We start from the raw sequence: 27,098 nt of genomic DNA, 5'->3' as shown, positions 1-27,098 counted from the left end.
TTTCTTCAAATGTGTACAAAAGAGGTACAAAAAGACAATATCATATTATTGTAATTACAACAACAACCACACAAGGTAGATAGCAAAAAAGGGGGCGTGTCCACCGCGTCACCACGTTACACCTTGTGCCACTGCCGGAAGTTTGCGATCTGCAGACCGGCAAAGAAGACCTGGTAGCGGTGCTTCCACATGAGGAAGGCGCCCACAGCACAGACCAACGCCTGAACCAGGTTCAGCACAATCTGCAGCAAGTGGTACAGCGTCAGCGTCTCGGTGACCTCCTGGCAGTCGCCCACTCCTTCGTAGGTGAAGGTGCGAGCGATCGGGTCGTGTGGCTCCAAAGTGCACAGGCAGTCCTCGGCGGCTGGCAGACAGCTGAAGCTGCTGGTCTGAGCGTGGTGATAGCCGGCGAAGGACGCCACCAGCACAGAAACGACCAGGCCGATGGCGCACAGAGCGAAGTACAGCAGCTGCAGACACAAAAGTGGTGCATCACACATTAGCAAAGCCTGGAACCCCACCCCGTTTCTTCTTGGGGATGATCAGAATCAGAATCAGAAGAGTTTTTATTGCCATTGTTTGAGAATGGGTTCACAAACTAGGAATTTTACATAAAACACAGAATAGAATAACATGAGCTATTATGAGACATGTTTCATCCAAATGGGAATATATGAACATCCCAGCAGTCGGCATCCTATTGACAGCAGACATTGTACAGTAAGCAATGTTTTATTATGTTTGTTGGCTCTCATAAAGTCTGCAGTGAGCGGAAATCAGTGATGAAGACAAAAAAAAAAGCAAACGTCTTGATGCGTTTTTGAAATTAATGCGTGGCATATGCTTAAAATGATCAAAATGTGTAAATATTAAATGTTATTATAAATGTGCCTGTGACTACATAACATATATACTTACAGTGTGTGTATTAGAGATGCGCGGATAGGCAATTATTTCATCCGCAACCGCATCACAAAAGTCGTCAACCATCCGCCATCACCCGAACCAGCATTTTATCAAAACCACACCCGCCCGCACCCGCCCGTTGTTATATATCTAATATAGACGATGCAAGGCATTAGTGAGGTTATAAAGCTTTTGCCTGTTAAAGAAAGGAGACTGATCCAATGCAGCAGAGACATTCAATGCGTGCCACGCATCTCTTGGCCACGCATTCGTGGCTAAGAGATATTAATGTGTGATAATATTATTTATCATTATTATAATATTATTGTCATTTCCATTAAGAAAGTGTTGACTATTGTTGCCAATGCCCTCAGATCAGGAGTGCGTTCCTCACACTTTGTGTGCGCTGTTGCAGCAAGCAGAACGAGGCTTTTAAGAAGTTAAAAAAATGTTTTAGAAAGACTCGGCCTATATTTTCGTTAGGTAAAAAAAATGTTCTGAATTTATTTCAATGAATATTAACTTGTTAACGTTATAATGCTCAAATAGGGACGAGGGCGGGGTGCACAGTGAAGCAGTGAACAATTTCGCGACAAAGATGAACCTTTATTGATTGATCTGCAGCCATGACAAAATATCAGACAATCTCCATTGTCAACGACAGGCAGGAAAATAAAGATAAACACATAGCCTATGTTGTAGGCATAGCCTCATACGTTTTTAAGTTGAAATAAAAAAATAAATAAAAAATGTGCCTCATAAGCCTTAGGCTGTCAATCACGCGCACAAACTTAAATTATACAATAACATAAGTATGTCATCTCTATTTAAACAAAAATAAATTAAATAAATAATAATAATAAATTGCCTGCAACTTATTGGCCAAGGCAAAAAGCTGAAGGGGGGATATCAAACCCATCAGACTGCACTTTATCATCAAACTTGAATTATAATGAAAATAGACGGTCGCGACAAACAAAGCAGGCTAAATAGCCTTACATTGTCGCCAATCGGAGATGCGCTTCACTTGAAAGCGAGGCCAAATAATTATTCACACATAGTAGTATATCTCGAATAGAAAAAACCCACAATAAACAACGCAATTGCCTTAATTCCTTTGCATTGTAGTGCGCCCAAACAACACGTAACCATCAAAATTATTTAGCTGACCGAACTCAATATAGGTTAGACATGGGCTTATTTGGTATAGCCTATAGGTAACGTAGACTAATTCGTTTAACATATCCAACCGTATGTCTACTTACTTTTTTTTTTGTTAGCACTATGCAGGAATAAAATGGCATCTACAGTGCCAGGATTCATGCAAGAGCGCCTGGCCTCTAAAATGCGCCCTGCTGCGCTGAAGGAGCGCTCACTTGCGCCACTTGTTGCTGGGACGCGGTGCCTGATGAACAATTGACTGTTTCAAAGAGTGCTGCTCGTTTTTCGTATGTGGGTAACAACATTTAACTATGTATATATATTTCCAAATTGGTTCAACCGCCAACCGCCCGCATCTATTTAAAATCTATTTTTACCCGCCCGACCCGCGGTTTATCCGCGGACTCCGCGGTTGTGTCCGCAAACCGCGCATCTCTAGTGTGTATAAAACCCTAATGGAGGTGTTTGGATGTTTTAGGAGCTCTGAAGGCAGAATGGAGCGACTCCCATTGGCTCCATTGTATGCTGATTTTAGATCTAATTTATTTTATATTTAGAATGCAAGAAGCGAAAAAAATCCATTCATCGTCATGTCTGGAATGATTGTGAACGATAGACAAAATAAAATTAAAAAAAGTGCAGTTCCCCTTTAAGTGGAACTGACAAAGTTCCTGACAAAGTACACCATTATTTATTGTTTACATACCGTATTTTTCAGAGTATAAGTCGCACCGGAGTATAAGTCGCACCTGCCGAAAATGCATAATAAAGAAGGAAAAAAACATATATAAGTCGCACTGGAGCCCGGCCAAACTATGAAAAAAACTGCCACTTATAGTCCGAAAAATATGGTAATTCTTTTTAGAAAATACTGAGGGCCAGTAAAATAATAATAACATATAATAAAAATCCACACTCTTTGTACACTATTGGCCTAATTGCAACATCATCACTTTACAGACTCAGCCATCACTTTACTCAGCACAAACACTTGGCAGACCAAAGACACAAATAGAAAAAAAAAACCCACTATGATGTCATGGCATCACATCAAAGCGCTTACTAAGCATCCAATAAGTTAGTTTTTTATTTGGTATATCAGCTGAGCTGCGTTTCTCATAATCTCCAAGGCATTTTTAAGTGTGTGCTTGCTTTTTTCATGTTGGGGAAAACGGGGTTAGTTGTCACACGTGTTGGTCACATTCAATACATCTCACCATCAGAGGGCGATGTGGAAATGTACTGAATTAGGATCAGAGCTCACCTACATAGTCTTCTCTAGAGTAAAACTTGTGATGGGTTTGTTTGTCGCAATCTCAATTAAATTCAAGTATTTTATGTTAGGAACTTCAGGTGCGAAGCAGCGTTAGTTTACTGAGTTTAGACAGAAGGCACAATAACAAACATAATGACACACACACACACACACATTAGGCAATGTGGCGCTGATATCATAAAATAATAAATATTCAATAAATCTGTTGGATAGCAAAAATTTCAAACATTTTAGTCCTTCAAGCCTTAATCACTGATACAATAAAAGTCTATAGGTAAAATAACAATAACACAATATAAATACAATGAATCATACTTAATATATACTTAATTTAATGGGATGGGAATGAGAAGGGAATTGTTCCACACAGTAGCGCAGTTTCAAAGGATGGAAAGAATAATGCAGGTATTAAGTAGACTAAAAATGTACCGTAGTAGCAATATAACATATAAGTAATATTTACATATTATCCATGGGAGATTATTTAATTTCACCTATTTTGGTTAAAAATATTTTATGCAAACCAGTAATTATAATCTGCAAATTGGGAGTCGGTGCTGTCTAGAGCTCGGCAGACTAACCGTGTAATACTCTTCCATGTCAGTAGGTGGCAGCAGGTAGCTATTTGCTTTGTAAACGTCGTATCTAATGCTTAAACCAAAAAATAAACAAAAGGCGAGTGCCCCTAAAAAAGGCATTGAAGCTTAGGGATGGCTATGGAAAACAAAACTAAAACTGAATTGGCTACAAAGTAAACAAAAACAGAATGCTGGACGACAGCAAAGACTTACAGCGTGTGGAGCAGACGGTGTCCACAAAGTACGTCCTTACATGACATGACAATCAACAATTTCTCCACAAAGAAGGATAGCGTCTGCGCAACTGAAATAGTCTTGAGTGCTAAAACAAAGCAGGTGCGGGGAATAGCATTCAAGGAAGACATGAAACTGCTACAGGAAAATACCAACAAAACGGGAAAAGCTACCAAAACAGGAGCGCAAGACACGAACTAAAACATTATTTTGATTGATTGAAGCTTTTATTAGTAGATTGCACAGTGCAGTACATATTCAGTACAATTGACCACTAAATGGTAACACCCGAATACGTTTTTTCAACTTGTTTAAGTCGGGGTCCACGTTAATCAATTCATGGTAAAACTACACACAGGTAAACACCAAAAAACTCCAAAAAAGTCATGACGTGATGTGACAGGTTGTGACACTTACTTTGAAACAAAAGCTATAGTAATGCATGGTTGGTTATGGTTTGAATTCATATCCAACAATTGCAACAATGACTTTTTACTGTCAATATCAACCGAGTTTACATTTTTAATGTTTCCTGCTGGTGGTGTTCTTCCGCATTTTTTCAATGAACAAAAATGTGCCTTGGCTCCAAAAAGGTTGGTAAACACTGATATATACAGTATATAATATATACTGATATATTATATTATTACATTATATTATATTTTTATATAATGTATACAATATACAGCAAATCCCAATTACCATGTACTATATTACAGTATATGTAACAGCTGCAGCAACAAAAAAAAGGGCAGCATAAAATAGAGAGTAGATCCAGCCGAAAATATACATTATAAACAAAGAGAGGTAGCTAACATAGAAGCAATCAGGTAATAGACATATATCATCTATTGCTGTATGGCGAGTGAAACAACATTTTAAGCTTCCATTTCATGGAGGTATGACTCTTGAAATATGTTTTGATGATGAGCAATACACACTACAGTCAAAAGAAAATGTGACAACCAACGCATTCTTCCTTAATTGCAGTTAAAACACAGCGATTTGATTTGGAAGATAGTGAGCTATTATCTTACTAAATTCACACTGATTATATAACATATGTATATATATATATATATATATATATATATATATATATATATATATATATATATATATATATATATATATATATATAGTCAAGGTTTCTGTGGTTTATCTGTTATACAGTGCTCAATACCGGGGTAGAGCGGAATATATGTTAGGTCAGGAAAAAACACATATATATGTATGTATATATATATACCGGTATATATATATATATATATATATATATATATATATATATATATATATATATATATATATATATATATATATATATATATATATATATATATATATATATATATATATATATATATATATATATATATATATATATATGGGGCTTCACGGTGGCAGAGGGGTTAGTGCATCTGCCTCACAATACGAAGGTCCTGAGTAGTCTTGGGTTCAATCCCGGGCTCGGGATCTTTCTGTGTGGAGTTTGCATGTTCTCCCCGTGACTGCGTGGGTTCCCTCCGGGTACTCCGGCTTCCTCCCACCTCCAAAGACATGCACCTGGGGATAAGTTGATTCCGCCTTCCGCCCGATTGTAGCTTAGATAGGCTCCAGCGCCCCCCGCGACCCCAAAGGGAATAAGCGGTAGAAAATGGATGGATGGATATTTATATATATATATATATATATATATATATATATATATATATATATATATATATATATATATATATATATATATATATATGTACATATATATAGCTAGGATATGCTGTGGTGTATTAATCAACGTTAAAGAACTTAAAAAAGTCCCTGCAAAACAGGCTTGTAGGATGAAAAAGCCTCTTGTGTTTTTTCCTGACCTAACATACATATATATATATATTTATATATTTATATATATATATATATATATATATATATATATATATATATATATATATATATATATATATATATATATATATATATACATACATACATACATACATACATACATACATACATACATACATACATATATATATATATATATATATGTATAGCTATGATATGCTGTGGTGTATTAATCAACGTTAAAGGACTTAAAAAAGTCCCTGGATTATATAAAATCAGGGAAACCTGCAAAACAGGCTTGTAGGGATGATAAAGCCTCTTGTGTTTTTTCCTGACCTAACATATATATATATACTTTTTTTCCTGACCTAAGATATATATATATATATATATATATATATATATATATATATATATATATATATATATATATATATATATATATATATATATTTATTTATATTTATTTATATATATATATATATATACATACATACATACATACATATATATATATATATATATATATATATATATATATATATATATATATATATATATATATATATATAGCTATGATATGCTGTACCCCGCCTGCCGCCCGATTGTAGCTGAGATAGGCTCCAGCGCCCCCCGCGACCCCAAAGGGAATAAGCGGTAGAAAATGGATGGATGGATGCTGTGGTGTATTAATCAACGTTAAAGGACTTAAAAAAGTTTGTTAAATATTTGTTTATTTTTTGCAGAGGAGTTTTATAGCGTATAACACCTTGAACTTTCTCTGCTTTTATTATTGAACTTTTCCTTGCTTCTAGCTTTCTAGTATTTTATTTTTTGTAATCTTGCTTTGCACGGTGCATGTCCTGCCAGAATCACAGGTGTAAAGAATGTCTGGGGGGATGTTCACCGCGTATGACACGCATGTTGTCTTCAGATAAAGAGTGAATGATTCACGTTTTATCAACTTGACCTCAAAGGACATCATTTACCACATTTGGCATATTACAAGTTCATATATGATCAAAGATGACATCATAAAGCCAACTTGTGACATATCATAATATTAAAGACTTGTAATTATTACAAGATTTTTAGTGTTGTGATTAACCCAAAAAAATTAACAGTTTGTTACAAAGTACCCACAATGCCACAGGGCAAGGGTACACCTTTTTTGTTTGTGTTTTGAACCAATGCCAGGATGTTTTTATTTTTTTGCAATTTCACAAGCGGAAAATACTTAAGTTTGATCTTAATCCATCACTTACATAACGCCGGCTCTCATTCAGTGGCGTTCCCTCAGTTACATCCTGCTTATGGAATTATGCAAGTGATGAGCGCTGCTTGTTTCCAAATGGCGTTTATGCTAATTTTGGAACAGCTGTGAAATGTGAAGCATGGGTGGGTGATAAAAGGGGCTGCGACCAACGCAAACACATCAACAACCGCTTCATTGACTGAGTAGGAAGGGACAGGAAGTAGTCTGCTCGCATCGCTGCATCCTCTTCCTGTATTTTCCACAGTCTCAGTTGGTCTTTTTTTTGTCTTAAATAAAACTATACATTTAAGAAAGATTAATTTCGAGTAACAAGCTATTCCATTCAACACCAATCTTACTTTTGAGGCTTCAGTATTGCCATGATCCCTCATGACAGTTTTGACTTTGTTCGCTATTTTCATGTGTTTAGTACCACAACTTCTGCGCACTTCTAAGTGCACTGTATTTGTTTTCCCCATTTGAACAGACTTCTTGCCTGCACATCGCCTTCCTTGCTCTGCATCCTGTTGTCCGGACCTAAGAACAGGACAACTACCGGTATTCCTCTCCTGAAAACCGGCGTACTTTGCAGTGGAATTTTGTGTTTTTCATAGTGGGGCGTTGTCAAACTGACACAATAAATAAGACAAACCAACGTCCACTGCAGAGGACACTGGCACTTAGGGGGATTTTGTTTCCTGTGTATTAGGGTTCTGCGGTATACCGGGACTAGTATAGCACCGCGATACTAATGAATCATATTTGGTACTATACCGCCTCTAAAAAGTACCGTTTTTTTTAAACGGGCATGACGGCGCGTCGTCATCACGTCATACCATTGCTGGTTTACGAGCAGAGGAGCATGTTCGGCAGCGCACAATCACAGAGTACTTACAAGCAGACACAGTGTGTAGACAGAAAAGGGAAAACGGACGCATTTTGGCTTAAAAACTTACAGTAAAGGTGAAGTTATAACACTGAAACGCCCTCAGGAAGAGATGCTTTAAGACATGGCTAGCTAGCTAGTGGCTAAAGTCCATCCGCAGTCGGCAGAGTTTTAGCTACTTCTAAATCACTAATTCTCGCCTCCATGGCGACAAATAAAGTAAGTTTATTACAAGTATCATCCCTGCAGGACGAGGAATAGCTAAACATGTTTCACGACACACCGTAGCTCACCGGCATCACAATGTAAACAAGCGCCATTGGTGGATTTACACCTGACATCCACTGTAATGATACCAAGTACAGGAGCATATCTAGTCAATACTACTATGAATACATCGATATTTTTTAGTATCACAAAATATTTTTTCTTTAAAAAAAAATGTATGTTATGTTTATAAACTCAGGAAATATGTCCCTCGACACACGAGGACTTCAATTATGACCATTGTATGATCCTGTAACTACTTTGTATCGCATCGATACCCAAATTTGTGGTATCATCCAAAACTAATGTAAAGTATCCAAACAACAGAAGAATAAGTGATTATTACATTTTAACAGAAGTGTTAAAACATGTTAAAAGAGAAAGTAAGCAGATATTAACAGTAAATGAACAAGTAGATTAATAATTCATTTTCTACCACTTGTCCTTAATAATTTTAAAAATAATAGAATGGAAAATGACACAATATGTTACTGCATATGTCAGCAGCTAAATTAGGAGCCTTTGTTTATTTACTTACTACTAAAAGACAAGTTGTCTTGTATGTTCACTATTTTATTTAAGGACAAACTTGCAATAACAAACAGATGTTTAATGTACCCTAAGATTCTTTGTTAAAATAAGGCCAATAATGCAGTTTTTTTGTGTTCCCCTTTATTTAGAAAAGTACCGAAAAGTATCAAAATGTATCGATCTACATTTTAGTACAGGTACCAGTAATATTGGTATCGGGACAACCCTTGTGTGTAGACTTTTTTCTTTGCACTTTGCAATTGGAGATTTTATACAGCAACATTCTAGGTCACAAGTGTCGAGCCCAAGGCACAGGGGCCAGATGTGGCCCGCCACATCATTTTAAAGCCTGGAATTAATTTGTGTCTTTTCTTACTAAATATATTCAACTTTCCATTTTGACATGAAAATGTATGTACTGCAAGCAATTTCATATATTTTTAAACTTGATCCAACACTACATTCAAAACTCTTTTGATACAATCAAAATAAGTACTTAAATATCTGCTTGACTCATGATTTTAAAGCAAGTTATCCATGAAATTGTGCACTGTAAGAATTAATTTTTACGGTAAACAAAAACCCTGGTAGCTCAGTAGCCAAAATGTTACTGTAAATTAAAAAAAACCTCTGGTATCATTTTTTTCCATTTACAGTGATACACCATGAAAAACAACAATCATAGATTTTTACAGTAAAAACTCTGGTACTGTTTTTCCATTTATATGCTGTAAAAACAAACATCCCACATTTTACGATGAATTGTTTGCAACTCAGCAGTCTTTTTTTTTTACATCAAAATAAATATATTTTTTTACAGTATAAAAAAATATACAATTAATAAATAATTGCATAGTAATATCATGAGGCGATTTATATTCATATATTATTCACTGATACAGTGGCCCTCTGAGTGCCATGTGGCCCTCAATGAAAACGAGTTTGACACCCGTACTTTAGGCTAAGAGCCATTCATTTCCTACCCATTATTCTGTTCATGGTCATGGGTAAACTGGAGCCTATCCCGGCGGACTTTGGACAAGAGGCTGTACTGTACAGTACATACAGTGTCCTTCCTTTTTCACATGACAGTAAATGACGTTGTTACATTATCTCTGGGTTGTGGTCAAAATCCTGTGGAAAACATGCATTCATGTAATATAGAAATGATCACACTTTCACAATCATTAGACAAAAGGTCAAAGCCTTTAAGCCAGTTAGGGTCTGATCTACAAAGATCCCAACAGCACGCAAACACACGTTCAAAATATAAAATTGCACTTACTACTACTATTACTTAGTGGGCGTGTTGCTGGTGATCTACAAAGACTGTGTGTACAATTGCAACAAGTGCAAAAGTGGTGCAGAAATGGGGATTTTACGTGTGTGCCCACAGAAAAAAAACACAGTCATGTACAAACCCCGTTTCCATATGAGTTGGGAAACTGTGTTAGATGTAAATATAAACGGAATACAATGATTTGCAAATCCTTTTCAACCCATATTTAATTGAATGCACTACAAAGACAAGATATTTGATGTTCAAACTCATAAACTTTATTTTTTTTTTGCAAATAATAATTAATTTAGAATTTGATGGCTGCAACACGTGCCAAAGTAGTTGGGAAAGGGCACATTCACCACTGTGTTACATGGCCTTTCCTTTTAACAACACTCAGTAAATGTTTGGGAACTGAGGAGACACATTTTTTAAGCTTCTCAGGTGGAATTCTTTCCCATTCTTGCTTGATGTACAGCTTAAGTTGTTCAACAGTCCGGGGGTCTCCGTTGTGGTATTTTAGGCTTCATAATGCACCACACATTTTCAATGGGAGACAGGTCTGGACTACAGGCAGGCCAGACTAGTACCTGCACTCTTTTACTATGAAGCCACGTTGATGTAACACGGGGCTTGGCATTGTCTTGCTGAAATAAGCAGGGGCGTCCATGGTAACGTTGCTTGGATGGCAACATATGTTGCTCCAAAACCTGTATGTATCTTTCAGCATTAATGGTGCCTTCACAGATGTGTAAGTTACCCATGTTTTGGGCACTAATACACCCACATACCATCACAGATGCTGGCTTTTCAACTTTGCACCTATATCAATCCGGATGGTTCTTTTCCTCTTTGGTTTGGAGGACACGACGTCCACAGTTTCCAAAAACAATTTGAAATGCGGACTCGTCAGACCACAGAACACTTTTCCACTTTGTATCAGTCCATCTTAGATGAGCTCAGGCCCAGCGAAGCCGACGGCGTTTCTGGGTGTTGTTGATAAACGGTTTTCGTCTTGCATAGGAGAGTTTTAACTTGCACTTACAGATGTAGCGACCAACTGTAGTTACTGACAGTGGGTTTCTGAAGTGTTCCTGAGCCCATGTGGTGATATCCTTTACACACTGATGTCGCTTGTTGATGCAGTACAGCCTGAGGGATCGAAGGTCACGGGCTTAGCTGCTTATGTGCAGTGATTTCTCCAGATTCTCTGAACCCTTTGATGATATTACGGACCGTAGATGGTGAAATCCCTGAATTCCTTGCAATAGCTGGTTGAGAAAGGTTTTTCTTAAACTGTTGAACAATTTGCTCACGCATTTGTTGACAAAGTGGTGACCCTCGCCCCATCCTTGTTTGTGAATGACTGAGCATTTCATGGAATCTACTTTTATACCCAATCATGTCACCCACCTGTTCCCAATTTGCCTGTTCACCTGTGGGATGTTCCAAATAAGTGTTTGATGAGCATTCCTCAACTTTATCAGTATTTATTGCCACCTTTCCCAACTTCTTTGTCACGTGTTCTCTGGGCGTCACAGAAGTGCGAGCCAGACAAAGGAACCTATTTTGTTTGAGGCGTTTTGCTTAATGGCCTCCATGTTTTTCAACCATCCATCCATCCATTTTCTACTGCTTGTCCCCCTTTTGAAGTCGACCAATTCGTCTCAAATATTTAAGACATGTAGTCCAATTAGGTTCACAGTTGCATCCAAAACCGTCAGGTACGAAACAGTACACAGGTCTGGCTATAGGAATAAACATTTATTGGTGAGTCTTGAATTTTCAAGTCAATCTGACTTAATGTGAAACATGTTTAACAAGGATGGAAGCAATGAGCACACAGCACTAAATCATGCATATTTACTGCATTTATTGTATGTTTTATGGGGTTTGATGCCCCGTACTCTGGGAATGTGGGAGAAAGAACTGTGTAATTGCATCCGACAGACAGACATATAGATTGATCAATAAACTTTATCAATCCTCTAAAAACAGGAAATTAATTTGCCTTGGCAGAAAACACACACACACACACACACACACACACACACACACACACACACATACATACATATAAACATACATATACATATACATATACATATACATATACATATACATATACATATACATAAATACCAGTGGTTCTTAACCAGGGTTCGATCGAACCCTAGGGGTTCGGTGAGTCGGCCTCAGGGGTTCGGCGGACCCTCCGCCGCGGAGGGCGAGACACGTCCGACTCATCGTGTAAATAAAAACTTTCCCCTATCGGCGTATTATGGATACAGCAACAGCAGAAGTCACACTGATTTGCAGGTGTGGAATTTGTTTTGAGTTCATGCACTGTGTTGGTTTTGTTCTTTGAACAAGGTGATGTTTGCGCATGGTTCATTTTGTGCACATTTGTCTTGAATTTGAAAAAAAAAAAAAAAAAAAAAAAAAAAAATATATATATATATATATATATTTCACTAAAGAAGGGTTTGGTGAATGCGCATTTGAAACTGGTGGGGTTCGGTACCTCCAACAAAGTTAAGAACCACTGATATATACACATATATATATATATATATATATATATATATATATATATATATATATATATATATATATATATATATATGTATGTGTGGGGAAAAAAAATCACAAGACTATTTCATCTCTACAGGCCTGTTTCATGAGGGGGGTACCCTCAATCGTCAGGAGATCTCCTGACGATTGAGGGTACCCCCCTCATGAAACAGGCCTGTAGAGATGAAATAGTCTTGTGATTTTTTTCCCCACACATACATATATTGCGCTCTACTACGGTATCGAGCACTATTTTTTGGATAACCTTATTAAGACATATATATATATATATATATATATATATACATATATATATATATCTATATAAACACACATAACAACAAGTTTATTACTATGTATCCTCCCTTCCAAATAAAACAAAACAAATTGGATTCCTACCCCTCTGCATGTATCTGTTCACTTCCTGTGTTTGAATGTTACCAATAGCATAGAGAATTGTGTAACAAAAAGTAAATGGATTATGCAGTGATGATCTTCAGACAATTTGTGTGTTGGACACTGTAAGGACGTGTTTGTCATGGCCTACTTTTTGTATTGTTCCTACATAATCATGAATGGAAACCTTCATTTAACTCGCCTTATGAAAGTGACAAGTGCACAAACGAGCTAAATGATGCAATGCAGACCAGGGCCAATCAACGTGGAATTGAGCGCACATGTTGTCCAATCCCTCGTGTGAATACTCAAATCATATTAAAATAAGCCATGTGCCTGAGATCCCGTCCTTTGTACAGTCCGAAAACACAAATATGAGCAAGACGGCAAAAAAGACTTTCACCGACAATGAGCTGCAGGTGCTTCTGGCTGGAGTGTAAAATGTATTCTGTTATACTAATTTTGCAAGTTAGTGCATCAGTGCATGCGTTGATTGAAAGGTGTGATTTAGTATTTCACATTTTACACACGGCTTTTTAACATTTAACATTTGAAATGTTTTACCATTTTACTTTTCACACAGACACAATCAGGGGCGTGTTTGAAAGATGTTAAGATTTAGTTTAACCAGAAAAACCAGCAAGTCACTCACTTTAACCACTTACTCGTAATGATGCTGTAAAGACGGGATATAACATTTGGGGGACACGTGCTCAAAAAGCATCATGGGGATTAATGTTTGGACAATTGTCCCCTGAAAAACTGTCCGACCGGAACTCTCTAATAACTAAAGTTCCTTGGATAAATTATGTAAACTCACTACAACGGTATGTTTTAGTGCTTTCATGGCGAGTTTATTGACAGATATAAGTAAGAACTTTACACTACTTTATATTAGAAATGGCAACAGCGGAGGATGAATGTCACATAACAAGAAGATAGAGAAAAAGAAGAAGCTTATCGACTACGGCGTCGGCACGGACTACAAAGGCAAATTTTCAGGACTTATGCAGATCCCAAATACAGATCAGCAGGTACCAGAAGGTAAGAAAAGTTGCTTTTGCATAATATTGCAAAACAAAACGGCAGATAATGTTTTACCTTATAGACACGCCATTATAATACTCCTATGTTGAAGCACAGTACAATCCATCGGCTTCATAACATACCAAAGTCGTACTAAAACATTTTGATAGATTTTTGAGCGCCATGTGTAATGTTCTATATTTTCAATGGAACATATAATATTTCGGTGTTGTTTACTTGAGTCATATAGCAATCTACATGTATCTCTTATGTGTGACAGCTATCTACTGGTCACACTTATCATTCACCATGTACCAAATAAAATAGCTTCGAGGTCGGTAAGCACAACCAAAATTATTCCGTACATTAGGCGCACCGGGTTATAAGATGCACTGTCGAGTTTTGAGAAAATGAAAGGATTTTAAGTGCGCCTTAAAGTGCGAAAAATACGGAACTTAGAATGAAACTTAAATCACGTGCTGAACCCAGGCCACATCGCTACATTGTTGCCTCATTGTATTCGTGCATCACATTCGATCTGTACATTGATCAAACGAAAACGTTTCCTGTTGATGTATGCATATTCCTCATATGATGGCGAGCAATATGTGTGGAGTCGATAGCTCCGATTACTTCAGGAAAACCAGCTGTGGCTCCAAATTGTGCTGTAATTTCAGCTTGTTTAGCTGCCTTGTATTAATATCTCTTTAATATACATGCCAATAGTTTAATGTGTTTTTGGAGCGTAACGATTACCGTATTTTTCGGAGTATAAGTCGCTCCGGAGTATAAGTCGCACCGGCCGAAAATGCATAATAAAGAAGGAAAAAAACATATATAAGTCGCACTGGAGTATAAGTCACATTTTTTGGGGAAATTTATTTGATAAAACCCAACACCAATAATAGACATTTGAAAGGCAATTTAAAATAAATAAAGAATAGTGAACAACAGGCTGAATAAGTGTATGTTATATGACGCATAAATAACCAACTGAGAACGTGCCTGGTATGTTAACGTAACATATTATGGTAAGAGTCATTCAAATAACTATAACATATAGAACATGCTATATGTTATAACACGTTTACCAAACAATCTGTCACTCCTAATCGCTAAATCCCATGAAATCTTATACGTCTAGTCTCTTACGTGAATGAGCTAAATAATATTATTTGATATTTTACGATAATGTGTTAATAATTTCACACATAAGTCGCTCCTGAGTATAAAACGCGCCCCCGGCCAAACTATGAAAAAAAACTGCGACTTATAGTCCGAAAAATACGGTAGTCGATATGGGTTGTACTTGTATAGCGCTTTTCTACCTTCAAGGTACTCAAAGCGCTTTGACACTACTTCCACATTTACCCATTCACACACACATTCACACATTGATGGAGGGAGCTGCCATGCAAGGCGCTAACCAGCACCCATCAGGAGCAAGGGTGAAGTGTCTTGCTCAGGACACAACGGACATGACGAGGTTGGTACTAGGTGGGGATTGAACCTGGGACCCTCGGGTCGCGCACGGCCATTCTTCCACTGCGCCACGCCGATATATCAATTTATATCCCTTCGATTCGAATACATGAACATGTGCTCGGCTAGTTTGCCTTCCGGAAGATAGGTATCGATCCAACATCGTTTTAAAAGGAAATCTATCGATTTTATCGATACTAGGATACTAAGAAAACATTGGATTTAAGAACGGCAGATTTTATATGAAGTTTTACACTTCATATAAAGCCAGCAAAACTAGAATGGCGGATAGCTACAGTGGCTAAGAAAGGTCCCAACAAATGCAAACGCAACAAGACAATATCATAATTTGCAACAGGACAACTTTCAGCTACAGCACGATTGCAAAAGCCACAACAAATACAAACGCCACAACAAAATTGTTCAAAAGCCGCAACACAACTTTAAGCCACAGAGGAAGCGACGAACACGACAGAAGTGACAGCAGAGCAAGTTACGGTGACGTACTAACTTCCTGAACATTGTGTATTAATATTATTTTATTTGTTTATTTTTAATATTATTGAAAAAGTACAAAACATGTATTTATGACTGAAAAAGTGGTCACACTTCAGTTACTTTTCCAACTTGGTTCATTACACCGTTTTCAACTTTCCGCCTTAGGAAGTCGGTGGGTTGCTGAAACTTGTCCGTTGTCACTTTTGTTCTGTCTTTGTATTGTCGTGTTTTGGCTTATAGTTGTTGTGTTTTGGCTTTATGTCATTGTGTTGTGGCGTTTGCATTTTCTCTGCTATCATAGCTGTTTATTAAAGTGAGAGTAGTAGCTGGTGAAACACCGCTCATCTAACCAGAAGAGATTTGGTTGAACTTGATTTTTTTTATTAATTTATTTTGTACTAGTATTATTCCTATGTCACAAAACAACAGTAAAAGTAGCGCGTAAACCTACCGTTAATTCAACCTGAAGAGATGTTGGTTGCACTTTATTTTTGATATCAATATTGTATTATTTTATGTTGAAAAACAAAAGCAGAAGTAGCAGGTAAATCGACTATTAAAATGTTGTTTACTGTTCTTTTATTCAACATTTCTTAAAATATTGAAAATGTGAGCAGAAAATGTTAATTCAACCTAAAGTGTTGATTGCCCTTTATTCAAATAAAATGTGAATGCATTGGCCATTTATTGTTTTGTACTTGCTTGTGTGTATCCATAATTCATTTATACCTGCCGTAAATCCCTTTCAAGAAATAACAGGACTAAAGGAAATGTCCCCTGTCCAGTATTTATTTCAGTCACACTGGTTGATTTATTTTTGCTAAAAAGTTACTGAATCGATTTCAACTCACTTTATCGTTTCGGATCTAAAAAATAATATCTTCCCTGAATAGTAATGTCAGCCTTAAATTCCTAATCGAATCGAATCGTTGTTAAAACAAATTGTTACACCCATAGTTTTTTTGCCCCATTCTGCCTATGCTTTCGTATACAGACGGGTGTGGTAATTGTTCATATGTCTCTGATAGAATAGAATAGAATAGAATAGAATAGAATAGACGTCTATTGACATTTGTACAGGTACAGGACAGTCCAGGTACATTGGAATTCTTGTGCGTTTCTCCCTGAGGCAACTTCTACTCTGGCCCTAGTGTGTGAATGTGAGTGTGAATGTTGTCTGTCTATCTGTGTTGGCCCTGTGATGAGGTGGCGACTTGTCCAGGGTGTACCCCGCATTCCGCCCGATTGGAGCTGAGATAGGCTCCAGCGCCCCCTGCGACCCCGAAGGGAATAAGCGGTAGTAAATGGATGGATGGATGGATATATATATATATATATATATATATAGATAGATAGCAGTGACGTGCAGTCACTAGAGGCAGATTCAATCTTGCACGTGGAAATTTTAAGTGAGGGCTCTAGTTGATATAACACTCCCGTCAGGGGTGCATTAATCCAGCACAACAGCGGCGCATGGACTTAATTTATAAGTAAAGGTAAGACCATAATAACGTTTTTTTAATTAAATGTGCTTTTTTGTGTGCTACAGTTTGTATGTGTAAAGTTAAAGATAAGTTAAAGTACCAATGATTGTCACACACACACTAGGTGTAATGAAATTTGTCCTCTGTATTTGACCCATCCCCTTCATCACCCCCTGGGAGGTGAGGGGAGCAGTGGGCAGCAGCGGCGCCGCGCCCGGGAATAATTTTTGGTGATTTAACACCCAATTCCAACCCTTGATGCTGAGTGCCAAGCAGGGAAGAATGCTGGTTTGAGCTTTTAAACATAACCCATTAACTGCTGCCAATCAAATGGTGAATAAGATACTCTTTAGGGTTCATATGTTTGTAAATCTGACTGTGATGAAGTCAGTGCCTCACCAGCCATCAACCTCACTGCACGTCACTGATAGATAGATAAAACAAGTAGTTATGTCCAGTAAAGAAAGACTGTCATTATTTTTTTAATATGTAAAACAAGTATTTATGTTAAGTGCAGTTGTTGATGTTAAATAAAGTGATTATTGGCAAAACCGCTTGTCATTTGTATGTTGAGGCGGCGGGGGTAATGTCGGTAGTTGCGTTGCTGAATGTAACTAATAAAGTAACTTGTAATCTAACTTAGTTACTTTTAAAATCAACTAATCAGTAAAGTAACTAAGTTACTTTCTAAAAGAGTTATCAGTAGTCATTAATCAGATTAGTTTTTCAAGGTAACTGTGGCAACACTGTTCACGGCACACGAGTGGTTGAAAAAGACTGAATTAGAGGACTTGCTAGATTGCTGCATGACGTTGACTTGCACAAAGACCCACCTTGACGATGAACTGCACAGACGAGCGCTCATCTGGGTGATAAGTGACGCAGTACAGGATGAAGCCCACAATGGAAACCAAGCACAGCTGCAATAGCAAAGCAGAGACAGTTGGTCAATAATCACCATGTTGACAATAAAGTGGCATTAACCTAATGACTTTACTTCCTACTTAAAATGTTACCTTGTTTATTTGTTGGCTTTAGCTGTTGAAGCACTGAACATTGTTTTGCACGCATGTTGACAAGTGCCACTAATTGAACGCATGTTATCTGATTAGCGCTTACACAGGCACTCTGTCTTTCGCACTCACTGCAGTAGGAGTCTTGTGACTAACACGCAGCATCTTATTTTATGGTTGTTCCCAGGTTCTTAAGCGCTCTCTGGAAAGATGACCTCAGTGTTTTTCACTCGGATGTATCTCGTGAGCAGCTAACTCGGGATGCTGGTGACCAGAGATGTTTTGCACCGCAGTAGCATCCAGCTGGGTTAAACCATAAGATAGGACCAAAACAAGAACAGAGGCTGTTCTGTTCAACTAATTGTGACCTTTTCTCACATGAGTTTAATAGAATAGCCAACAGGAAACTTCATTAGGTACACCTGAACAATAGAAATACGTCCAAATATTGCTCCGTCTCAACCGACTGTTAGAAGTTCTCTGATTGTATTAACATCATCTTTTTGAAAGGCACACTTTTTAATGCCGTTCATTTATTGGATCTGATCAGGTGTGCAGGTGTACCAAAAGCTGGGATTAAAGTCTAGACCAGGGGTGTCAAATGTACCCGCGAGTAGGTTTTATCCTAAAAATGAGATGAAAGTTTTCAATTAAAAATAAACTGCTGTTCTAAAGGTGTCCACTGGATGTCACAATAGCAATTCTTTGTATTACCTGCCGGAGGAGGCGGAGCTATGTACCATGTTAAGATAGAGGCAACACATCCGTGTTTGGTCACTATGTACTTATGTTGTTTATTAGTGAATGTATACAAAATGTGGATTGTTACGTTCATGTCTTGATGTTGTTGGTAATGGAACCTGTGACATTTCTACCCAAATTAGGGTTGTATGGTATACCGGTATTAGTATAGTACCGCAATACTAATGAATCATATTCGGTATTATACCGCCTCTAAAAAGTACCGGTTCTACCACTTGTCCCTAATAATTTTGACAAAATAATAGAATGATAAATGACACAATATGTTACTGCATATGTCAGCAGATAAATTAGGAGCCTTTGTTTGCTTACTTACTACTAAAAGACAAGTTGTCTAGCATGTTCACTATTTTATTTAAGGACAAACTTGCAATAAGAAACATATGTTTAATGTACCGTTAAGACTTTTTGTTAAAAATAAAGCCAATAATGCAATTTTTTGTGGTCCCCTTTAGTTAGAAAAGTATCAAAATACATTTTGGTACCTGTACCGGTACCAAAATATTGGTATCGGGACAACACTAACCCAAATAAATGCTTTTGATAATTTGTACATTTCGTGTTGTATTTATGAATAGGGACACATTTTAGATATGCTGAAATAATATATATCACCTTCTCGCTTCATGTGTGATTAATGAAATGAATCCAAATTCACAAGTTGCGTTGTAGATCATGCTACTAATGTACAGAATAAACCATGTGATGTTAGTACATTAGTTGAGGAAAATGAGTGAACATTACATTAATAACATCCTATAATCCGATTTTGATATTATTATTATTCATTTCATCTTCTAGTGGATTAAAAATTAACACCATGGGAGCATTTTAAAACTCTGCCAGATTCAATTCCACCTATTTGACTGATGAACATTATCACTCATTTATTCAGAGAGTAAAATTAACGATAAATGAAGATATAATATTTTTAAACGCAACATGTAAGTGAAAAAAAAAAATACTCAATGATTATTATCTATTTTTAAACAATGAAAACAATTTGAAGTTGTCTTTTTTTTAAAGTTATCATGCCGTGATTTTACCAGTCCGGTCCACCTGGGAATAGATGTTTGACCATGTGGCCCTTGAGCTAAAATGAGTTTGACATCCCTGGTCTAGACTGTCATCTTAAATTTAGGGAGTTTCACAGGACCTTTAGGAATAAAGCCCCTGAACAGTCTAGCATTGGAATGTTTTGAAAGAGAAAACAATATTCTGTCCCAGAGGAAGAGTTTCAGGTCAAAGAAGAGTCTCAGGATCTAGTGCTGCAAGTCACAATAGATTTACCACCTATCAGGAGTTAATGATGAAGGAACTGTTTGAACTACAAAGGAAGATTATAGATCAACAGAGAGACTCAATTGACAAGAGTTCTCAGATCAACAGACAGAAAGTTCAAAATTACAAAAGGAGACAACCCAACTACAGAAAACACCACCTGTCATCATCACAATATACACCAATGGAAAAGACAAAGCAGCACTGGTGAAGCAAAGAACTGAAAGGAAAGTACGTCTACGGGAATAAGAATCTGACAAAACACGACATCATCAAGACAGAATACAACTTTAAAATCATCAGACCAATTGAGAAACATTCATCAAGTTTAACAAAAGACTGGGAGAAAATCTAAAGACCATAGATCTGTCCTATCTAAGTCTGTGAGCATCAACAGATGAAGTCCGCTCGGATATGAGGTTAAACGTCTTCCAAGACAATCTGAAGAGTCCAGTTGTGATCGATTATCATCAAAAATATATTTCATATCCAAACTGCAAGGTCTCCCAAACATCTCTTCAAAGTAAGAGGGCTCGAAAGGGCATGTGATTTTGCAATGCATAATGGAGCCATGGTAGCCATTTTTGTTGGTTAAAGCTTTTGTTTACATGTCTGTACTGTACATGTGGTAAAGTGAGAGGGAGCATCCATCCAACCATTTTCTACTGCTTGTCCCTACAAACTGGATTATAATGGATCCTACAAAACAAAAAAATCAAGGAACCGTACGGAGACAAACTGTACCCTGTTCCAAAGGCTCACTAAGTCGAAAAAATAAGTACAATTAGTGGAGATAATCCATATGTGCATGTCCAACAGACAAGAGACTGGAATAAGGTGCTGCCATTGTCCGAAGCCAAACTTGTCTATATTTTGTTAACGGAGTCAGTTTTTATACCGGTGAAGAATTTCCGAATGCAAAGTCAGTTAAGGCTCATTTCCCTCCGTTCAAATTGTGCATCATCTTCGGCTTTCACCTCTTATGTGTCCGAGACAGAATAAGACTACCCAGCCTCATTTCATAAGCAGGTTTTCCTGAAAAAAAAACAAGCCCATTATTACATTTAAATACTTTGATCATGGCGCTACTTTTTTGAAAATAATACTCATTCATTTTTGTGCTTACCCATGACTAAATGTAAAGAGACAACATGCTTTTTTTCGAAATACTGTGCGTTGTTTGTAGCCCGCAGCTAGCATGACTAACGCTAACAGCCTATTAAATGCTGCGTGTGAAACTGAATAAATCATGTTTTGATTCAAACTTACCAGTCTGCAAATGCCAACATGTACCAGGTGATGGCGTTAAAAGTCATGTTTGATCATCTCACAGCTGCTGTATAGGCTATTTCCCGTCTCTTTATTATCACACTAACCCGACTTCCCTGGCTTTGCTTTCACGCGGGAAATAAGAAAAATCTCACCGGATCATTTTGTTTTTCCTAAAGCGATCATGACAATGATTGTGGCAGTTAATAATGCTACACGTTCACGCCATGTTTTGAACTTGTTAAAGAAAAGAACAAAACTTTAGGACAGAGTCTTGCATTTAGCCGTGTAAGCTATTCAGAAGCACGCAGTGCATTGAGGTCTAGTATGACGTCTTGTATGACATAGGGCTGGGCGATATGGACAAAAAAAGTATATCTCGATATATTTTTACTTAAACTCGATATTCGATATATATATATATATATTTTTCGGTGAAAGTATACATATGAAGATATTCATTTTTGAGCGAGATTCACTGAAATTGAACTAAATGACAACTGTACTGTAAACAGTCAGTGGCACTTTTATTAACCCAGTTAGTCAAGATGGGTATCAACAGCACAGAAAAGAAACTGTTTAAGTAGCACAGAATTACATGACATAAATAAAATGATCGATCTATGATCTTCCTCACTTCGGCATACATTTTTGGCAGCATTTCTCGTGTGAAATATGCCCGGTTTAGCAACTCAAGACCAGTTTTGATTTTATCGTGAAATAAATTATACCGATATTACGATATTTTCTTAATTTATGTGCCTCACAATACGAAGGTCCTGGGTTCAATCCTGGGCTCGGGATCTTTCTGTGTGGAGTTTGCATGTTCTTCCCATGACTGCGTGGGTTCCCTCCGGGTACTCCGGCTTCCTCCCACCTCCAAAGACATGCACCTGGGGATAGGTTGATTGGCAACACTAAATTGGCCCTAGTGTGTGAATGTGAGTGGGGATGTTGTCTGTCTATCTGTGTTGGCCCTGCGATGAGTTGGCGACTTGTCCAGGGTGTACACTGAAAGGGACAAGCGGTAGAAAATAGATGGATGGATGGATATCTTGTTTAAAAATATATAGATATATCTTACAAACGCAATATATCGCCCAGCCCTAGTATAACGTAGTAAACACAATGCAAATGCATTGGGTTTACTACGTCATACTTTCAGAGCCCTATACCCTGGAATCTAATGCTCTTCCCAGCCTTATCTGAGTAATTTCACTTAATCAAGCCTTTTGCTAATATTGTATACATTTTTTTACGATATCGGCCAATACTCAAGGCCCCGATATCAGAATCGTATCAAAAGTGGAAAAAGTTGTCTTGGTACGCCCCTAATTATTATGATTTTAAAAAAGGTTTTAATGCTCTTGTATGGGATCTTCATTGCACTGTACAAGTGTTTACACAGTAGCAACAACCCTCACTTTTGATTGCTGCAAGTGTCTGGTTGTACTTGTACACTACATTGGAAACAATGTTCCCTCTAATTTTTCATGTGTGTGAGCAAACGCAAAAACTCCCTGAGCATTCAGTGGAGCCCATGTGAGCAACATCAGACGTGCACACTGTGGCTACACCAGCAGCACACCTGTCCCAAACCTGACTAAATAAGAAGTTCAATCTCCATCTATCCATCCATTTTCTACCGCTTGTCCCTTTTGGGGTTGCGGGGGGTGCTGGAGCCTATCTCAGCTGCATTCGGGCGGAAGGCAGGGTACACCCTGGACAAGTCCCCACCTCATCGCAGGGCCAACACAGATAGACAGACAACATTCTTTTATTATCATAATCAAATGACAGCAGTCATTTCCATGAGGTTATTTTCTGATATAAGTGTTTAGGCCCACTTACAATGACAATAACAAAAAATATTGTTTTTCATGAACTGTGTACTTGTATTGTTTGTCTGGGTGGAGGTCCTGCTTTGGAAATAGTTTGTACCCCTTTCAGACATTGCATTTAGTTCCCATTAAAACATTCACATGTTGCACAATGAGATGTAAGCAGGGGATCATGTGTACATTCCTGCAACTTCCTGTTTGTAAAAAATATATTTTTATTAGTATTTATTTAATATACTAACAGCATTTCATGATTAATATTTATAAATTGAGATTCCTAATAAATGACACTATAATAAGCACATATTTGATTGGTAAATCAAAGTGTAACGACCTGGAATGACACTTCATGTGTGGTGTTGGAGTTGTCCGACTTTTTGTGTGGCTGTAAACGCATCCCTGGTTAAGTGCCGTATGTGCATGTGTTGGCGCAAGTGAGAAAGAGCGCGCGGCTGCTGTTGATATAACAAAGTTGCTTTTGGTCTGGTTTGTACTGCAGAAAATGACCAGTTTTGCTAGATATCATTTTTTTTACTAATGTTTTGGCGATGTGTTTATGGCCGACAATAAAGAGTTTTGCTCAGTAAAGTGATCGATAGAATTCATGTCCTCAAAGCGTCTCGACAGACGTTACAATATTTGAACAATGATGACAAAAACTGTTTTCTCTGTCGTGTCCGTGTCGTGTCGAAAATTGTTATGCGCTTATTTCTTTATTTGATTTTGTGCGTGGCATGGATTTGCCGTGCGCTGACGACGCTTGAGCAGTGCGCAATTGCACAGGCGCGCACCTTAGAGGGAACGTTGATTGGAAAGTTAGTTAAACTGTGTGAGGAGGACATTTGAAGAAAGTCTGTTGCTACAGCGTGTGTAGTTGAAAAAGGCCAAAGTGTGCGTATTGAAAAGTTACTTCAACTACTGTTCTAAGGTGACATGTTGGCTTCCAGGACCTCATGGAGCAACATAGTGTTGGGTCCATCGAACATTCTCACACTCAGCTGAAGACAGTTGCAGCTTCTACTGCGATTCCAGTGTGCTGTGACTGCCTTGCCAAGCCAAGCTGGGCGCAGTGCTGACTTGAGGTGAAAATAGACACACTGCCTGTCATGCACATGTACCAAGAAATGTGCAGCCTCCATGCAATTAAAGTACAAGCGAGCACAAAGACGGAGCTTACAATGATCCCAGCCCAGTGTGGCGTCTCCCTGGCCAGCAGCGAGGGGCTGATGGCCAACGTGAGGAAGGCCACAACAGTGACGGCCACCCCCAGGAGCAGCTGAAGCAGGGCCACCAGCAGAGGGAAACGACACACTCTGCACTTATGGCCGTCGTCCGGTCCTGGGCTATCTTCTCTCCTCTTCCCGCCATCTTTACCTTTCTGTCCTTGACCCATGTTTCCTCTTTCTAAATCTTCCGTCCTTACCAATTTTCCGGCACTGTTTGGAAACAGTCTGCTCTCCTGCCTTCCGTCGGCCTCCCGCCCCCACCTCCTCTACCCCTCCCTGCCGAGGCTCTCCTCTCCCTGCTATTTGGGAACGGAGGAGGCGCTGAACTAATATGGAAAACATTCGGACCGGATTCCTCGAACAGCTCCGGTGCCACATATAGAGCAGGCAGCTTACAGTGCAGCATAGGAAGAGGAGGGAAGCGTGGCAGAAAGCAGTAAATTCCAACATGCCGCTGTGAAAGTATACACTTTAAAGAGAGGAGAGGGAATGTACGGTACTTGTTCATTCAAAAACACATGGAGGACCCCACTCTGAATGTTTTTTTCCATGACAGTATATTCTTCAAAAGTCACATGTCTGTAGAATGTTCTTATATACAGTAAATAAAGTGAGCAAGACTATAAAATATTTGAAAAGTTGACTTACTTTTATCACTAGTAAAAGTACACTAACACAGCAGGCTATATTTAGAGTACTGTGTAGACCAGTGTTTTTCAAGCTTTTTGGAGCCAAGGCACATTTTTTTTCATTGAAAAAATGCGGAGGAACACCACCAGCAGAAAACATTAAAAATGTAAACTCGGTAGTTGATATTGACAGTAAAAAGTCATTGTTGCATTGTTGGATATGAATTCAAACCATAACCAACCATGCATCACTATAGCTCTTGTCTAAAGACGTGACTTTTTTGGCGTTTTCCTGTGTGTAGTGTCTTGCGCTCCTATTTTGGTGGCTTTTCCTGTTTTGTTGGTATTTTCCTGTAGCAGTTTCATGTCTTCCTTGAATGCTATTCCCCGCACCTGCTTTGTTTTAGCAATCAAGACTATTTCAGTTGTGCGGACGCTATCCTTCTTTGTGTGGAAATTGTTGATTGTCATGTCATGTAAGGATGTACTTTGTGGACGCCGTCTGCTCCACACGCTGTAAGTCTTTGCTGTTGTCCAGCATTCTGTTTTTGTTTACTTTGTAGCCAGTTCAGTTTTAGTTTCGTTTTCCATAGCCATCCCTAAGCTTCAATGCCTTTTTTAGGGGCACTCACCTTTTGTTTATTTTTTGGTTTAAGCATTAGATACGACGTTTACAAAGAAATTAGCTACCTGCTGCCACCTACTGACATGAAAGAGTATTACACGGTTACTCTGCCAAGCACTAGACAGCACCGACACCCAGTTTGCAGATTATAATTACTGGTTTGCAATTTTTAACCCAAATAGGTGAAATTACATAATCTCCCACGGCACACCAGACTGTATCTCACGGCACACGCCATGGCACAGTAGTGGAAAAACACTGGTGTAGACCACAAGAGTCTCAAACCTGCAGCCCATCGACCATCATATTTTCTCGCCCACTGCTCAGTGGCCTAGTGGTTAGAGTGTCCGCCCTGAGATCGGTAGGTCGTGAGTTCAAAGACCAAAGACTATACAAATGGGACCCATTACCTCCCTGCTTGGCACTCAGGGTTGGAATTGGGGGTTAAATCACCAAAAATTATTCCCGGGCTTGGCCACCGCTGCTGCTCACTGCTCCCCTCACCTCCCTCCCAGGGGGTGATTAAGGGTGATGGGTCAAATTCAGAGAATAATTTTGCCACACCTCGTGTGTGTGACAATCATGGGTACTTTTTTAACTTCTTAACGTCATAGTTTAAATGTACCAAGCTAATATTTAACTATTAACAGCTAATATTTAACTTATATTGAGGCGATCTTGAACCCTACTAGACCAGAGGTCAGCAACCCGTGGCTCTGGAGCCGCATGCGGCTCTTTAGTGCCGCCCTCGTGGCTCCCTGGAGCATTTTTAAAAAA

The 27,098-nt window shown here is 38.2% G+C and overlaps 1 protein-coding gene across 1 annotated transcript; it reads right to left on the bottom strand.

The window, feature by feature from the left end:
- Nucleotides 1–35: 35 nt before the first annotated feature.
- Nucleotides 36–25,308, bottom strand: sspn (sarcospan (Kras oncogene-associated gene)). Its single transcript, XM_061969930.1, has 3 exons — nucleotides 25,019–25,308; nucleotides 18,509–18,595; nucleotides 36–470 (listed from the first exon to the last, which is right to left on the bottom strand). Exons 1-3 carry the CDS (start codon nucleotides 25,232–25,234, stop codon nucleotides 117–119), a joined length of 657 nt encoding a protein of 218 aa, XP_061825914.1. The 5' UTR covers nucleotides 25,235–25,308; the 3' UTR covers nucleotides 36–116.
- Nucleotides 25,309–27,098: the final 1,790 nt, after the last annotated feature.

Source organism: Nerophis lumbriciformis, linkage group LG10 (genome assembly GCF_033978685.3).
Source record: "Nerophis lumbriciformis linkage group LG10, RoL_Nlum_v2.1, whole genome shotgun sequence".
Lineage (NCBI taxonomy): Eukaryota > Metazoa > Chordata > Actinopteri > Syngnathiformes > Syngnathidae > Nerophis > Nerophis lumbriciformis.
The sequence above is the reverse complement of the archived record's forward strand: the minus strand, read 5'-3'. Positions and strand labels throughout refer to the sequence as shown.

Coding starts and splice junctions, on each gene's coding strand:
- sspn (XM_061969930.1), bottom strand. CDS start 25,234: ATGGGTCAAGGACAGAAAGGTAAAGATGGCGGGAAGAGGAGAGAAGAT. Junction 18,596..25,018: donor CACACTGGGCTGGGATCATT/GTAAGCTCCGTC, acceptor TTGCTATTGCAG/CTGTGCTTGGTTTCCATTGT. Junction 471..18,508: donor CTGTGCAGTTCATCGTCAAG/GTGGGTCTTTGT, acceptor TTGTGTCTGCAG/CTGCTGTACTTCGCTCTGTG.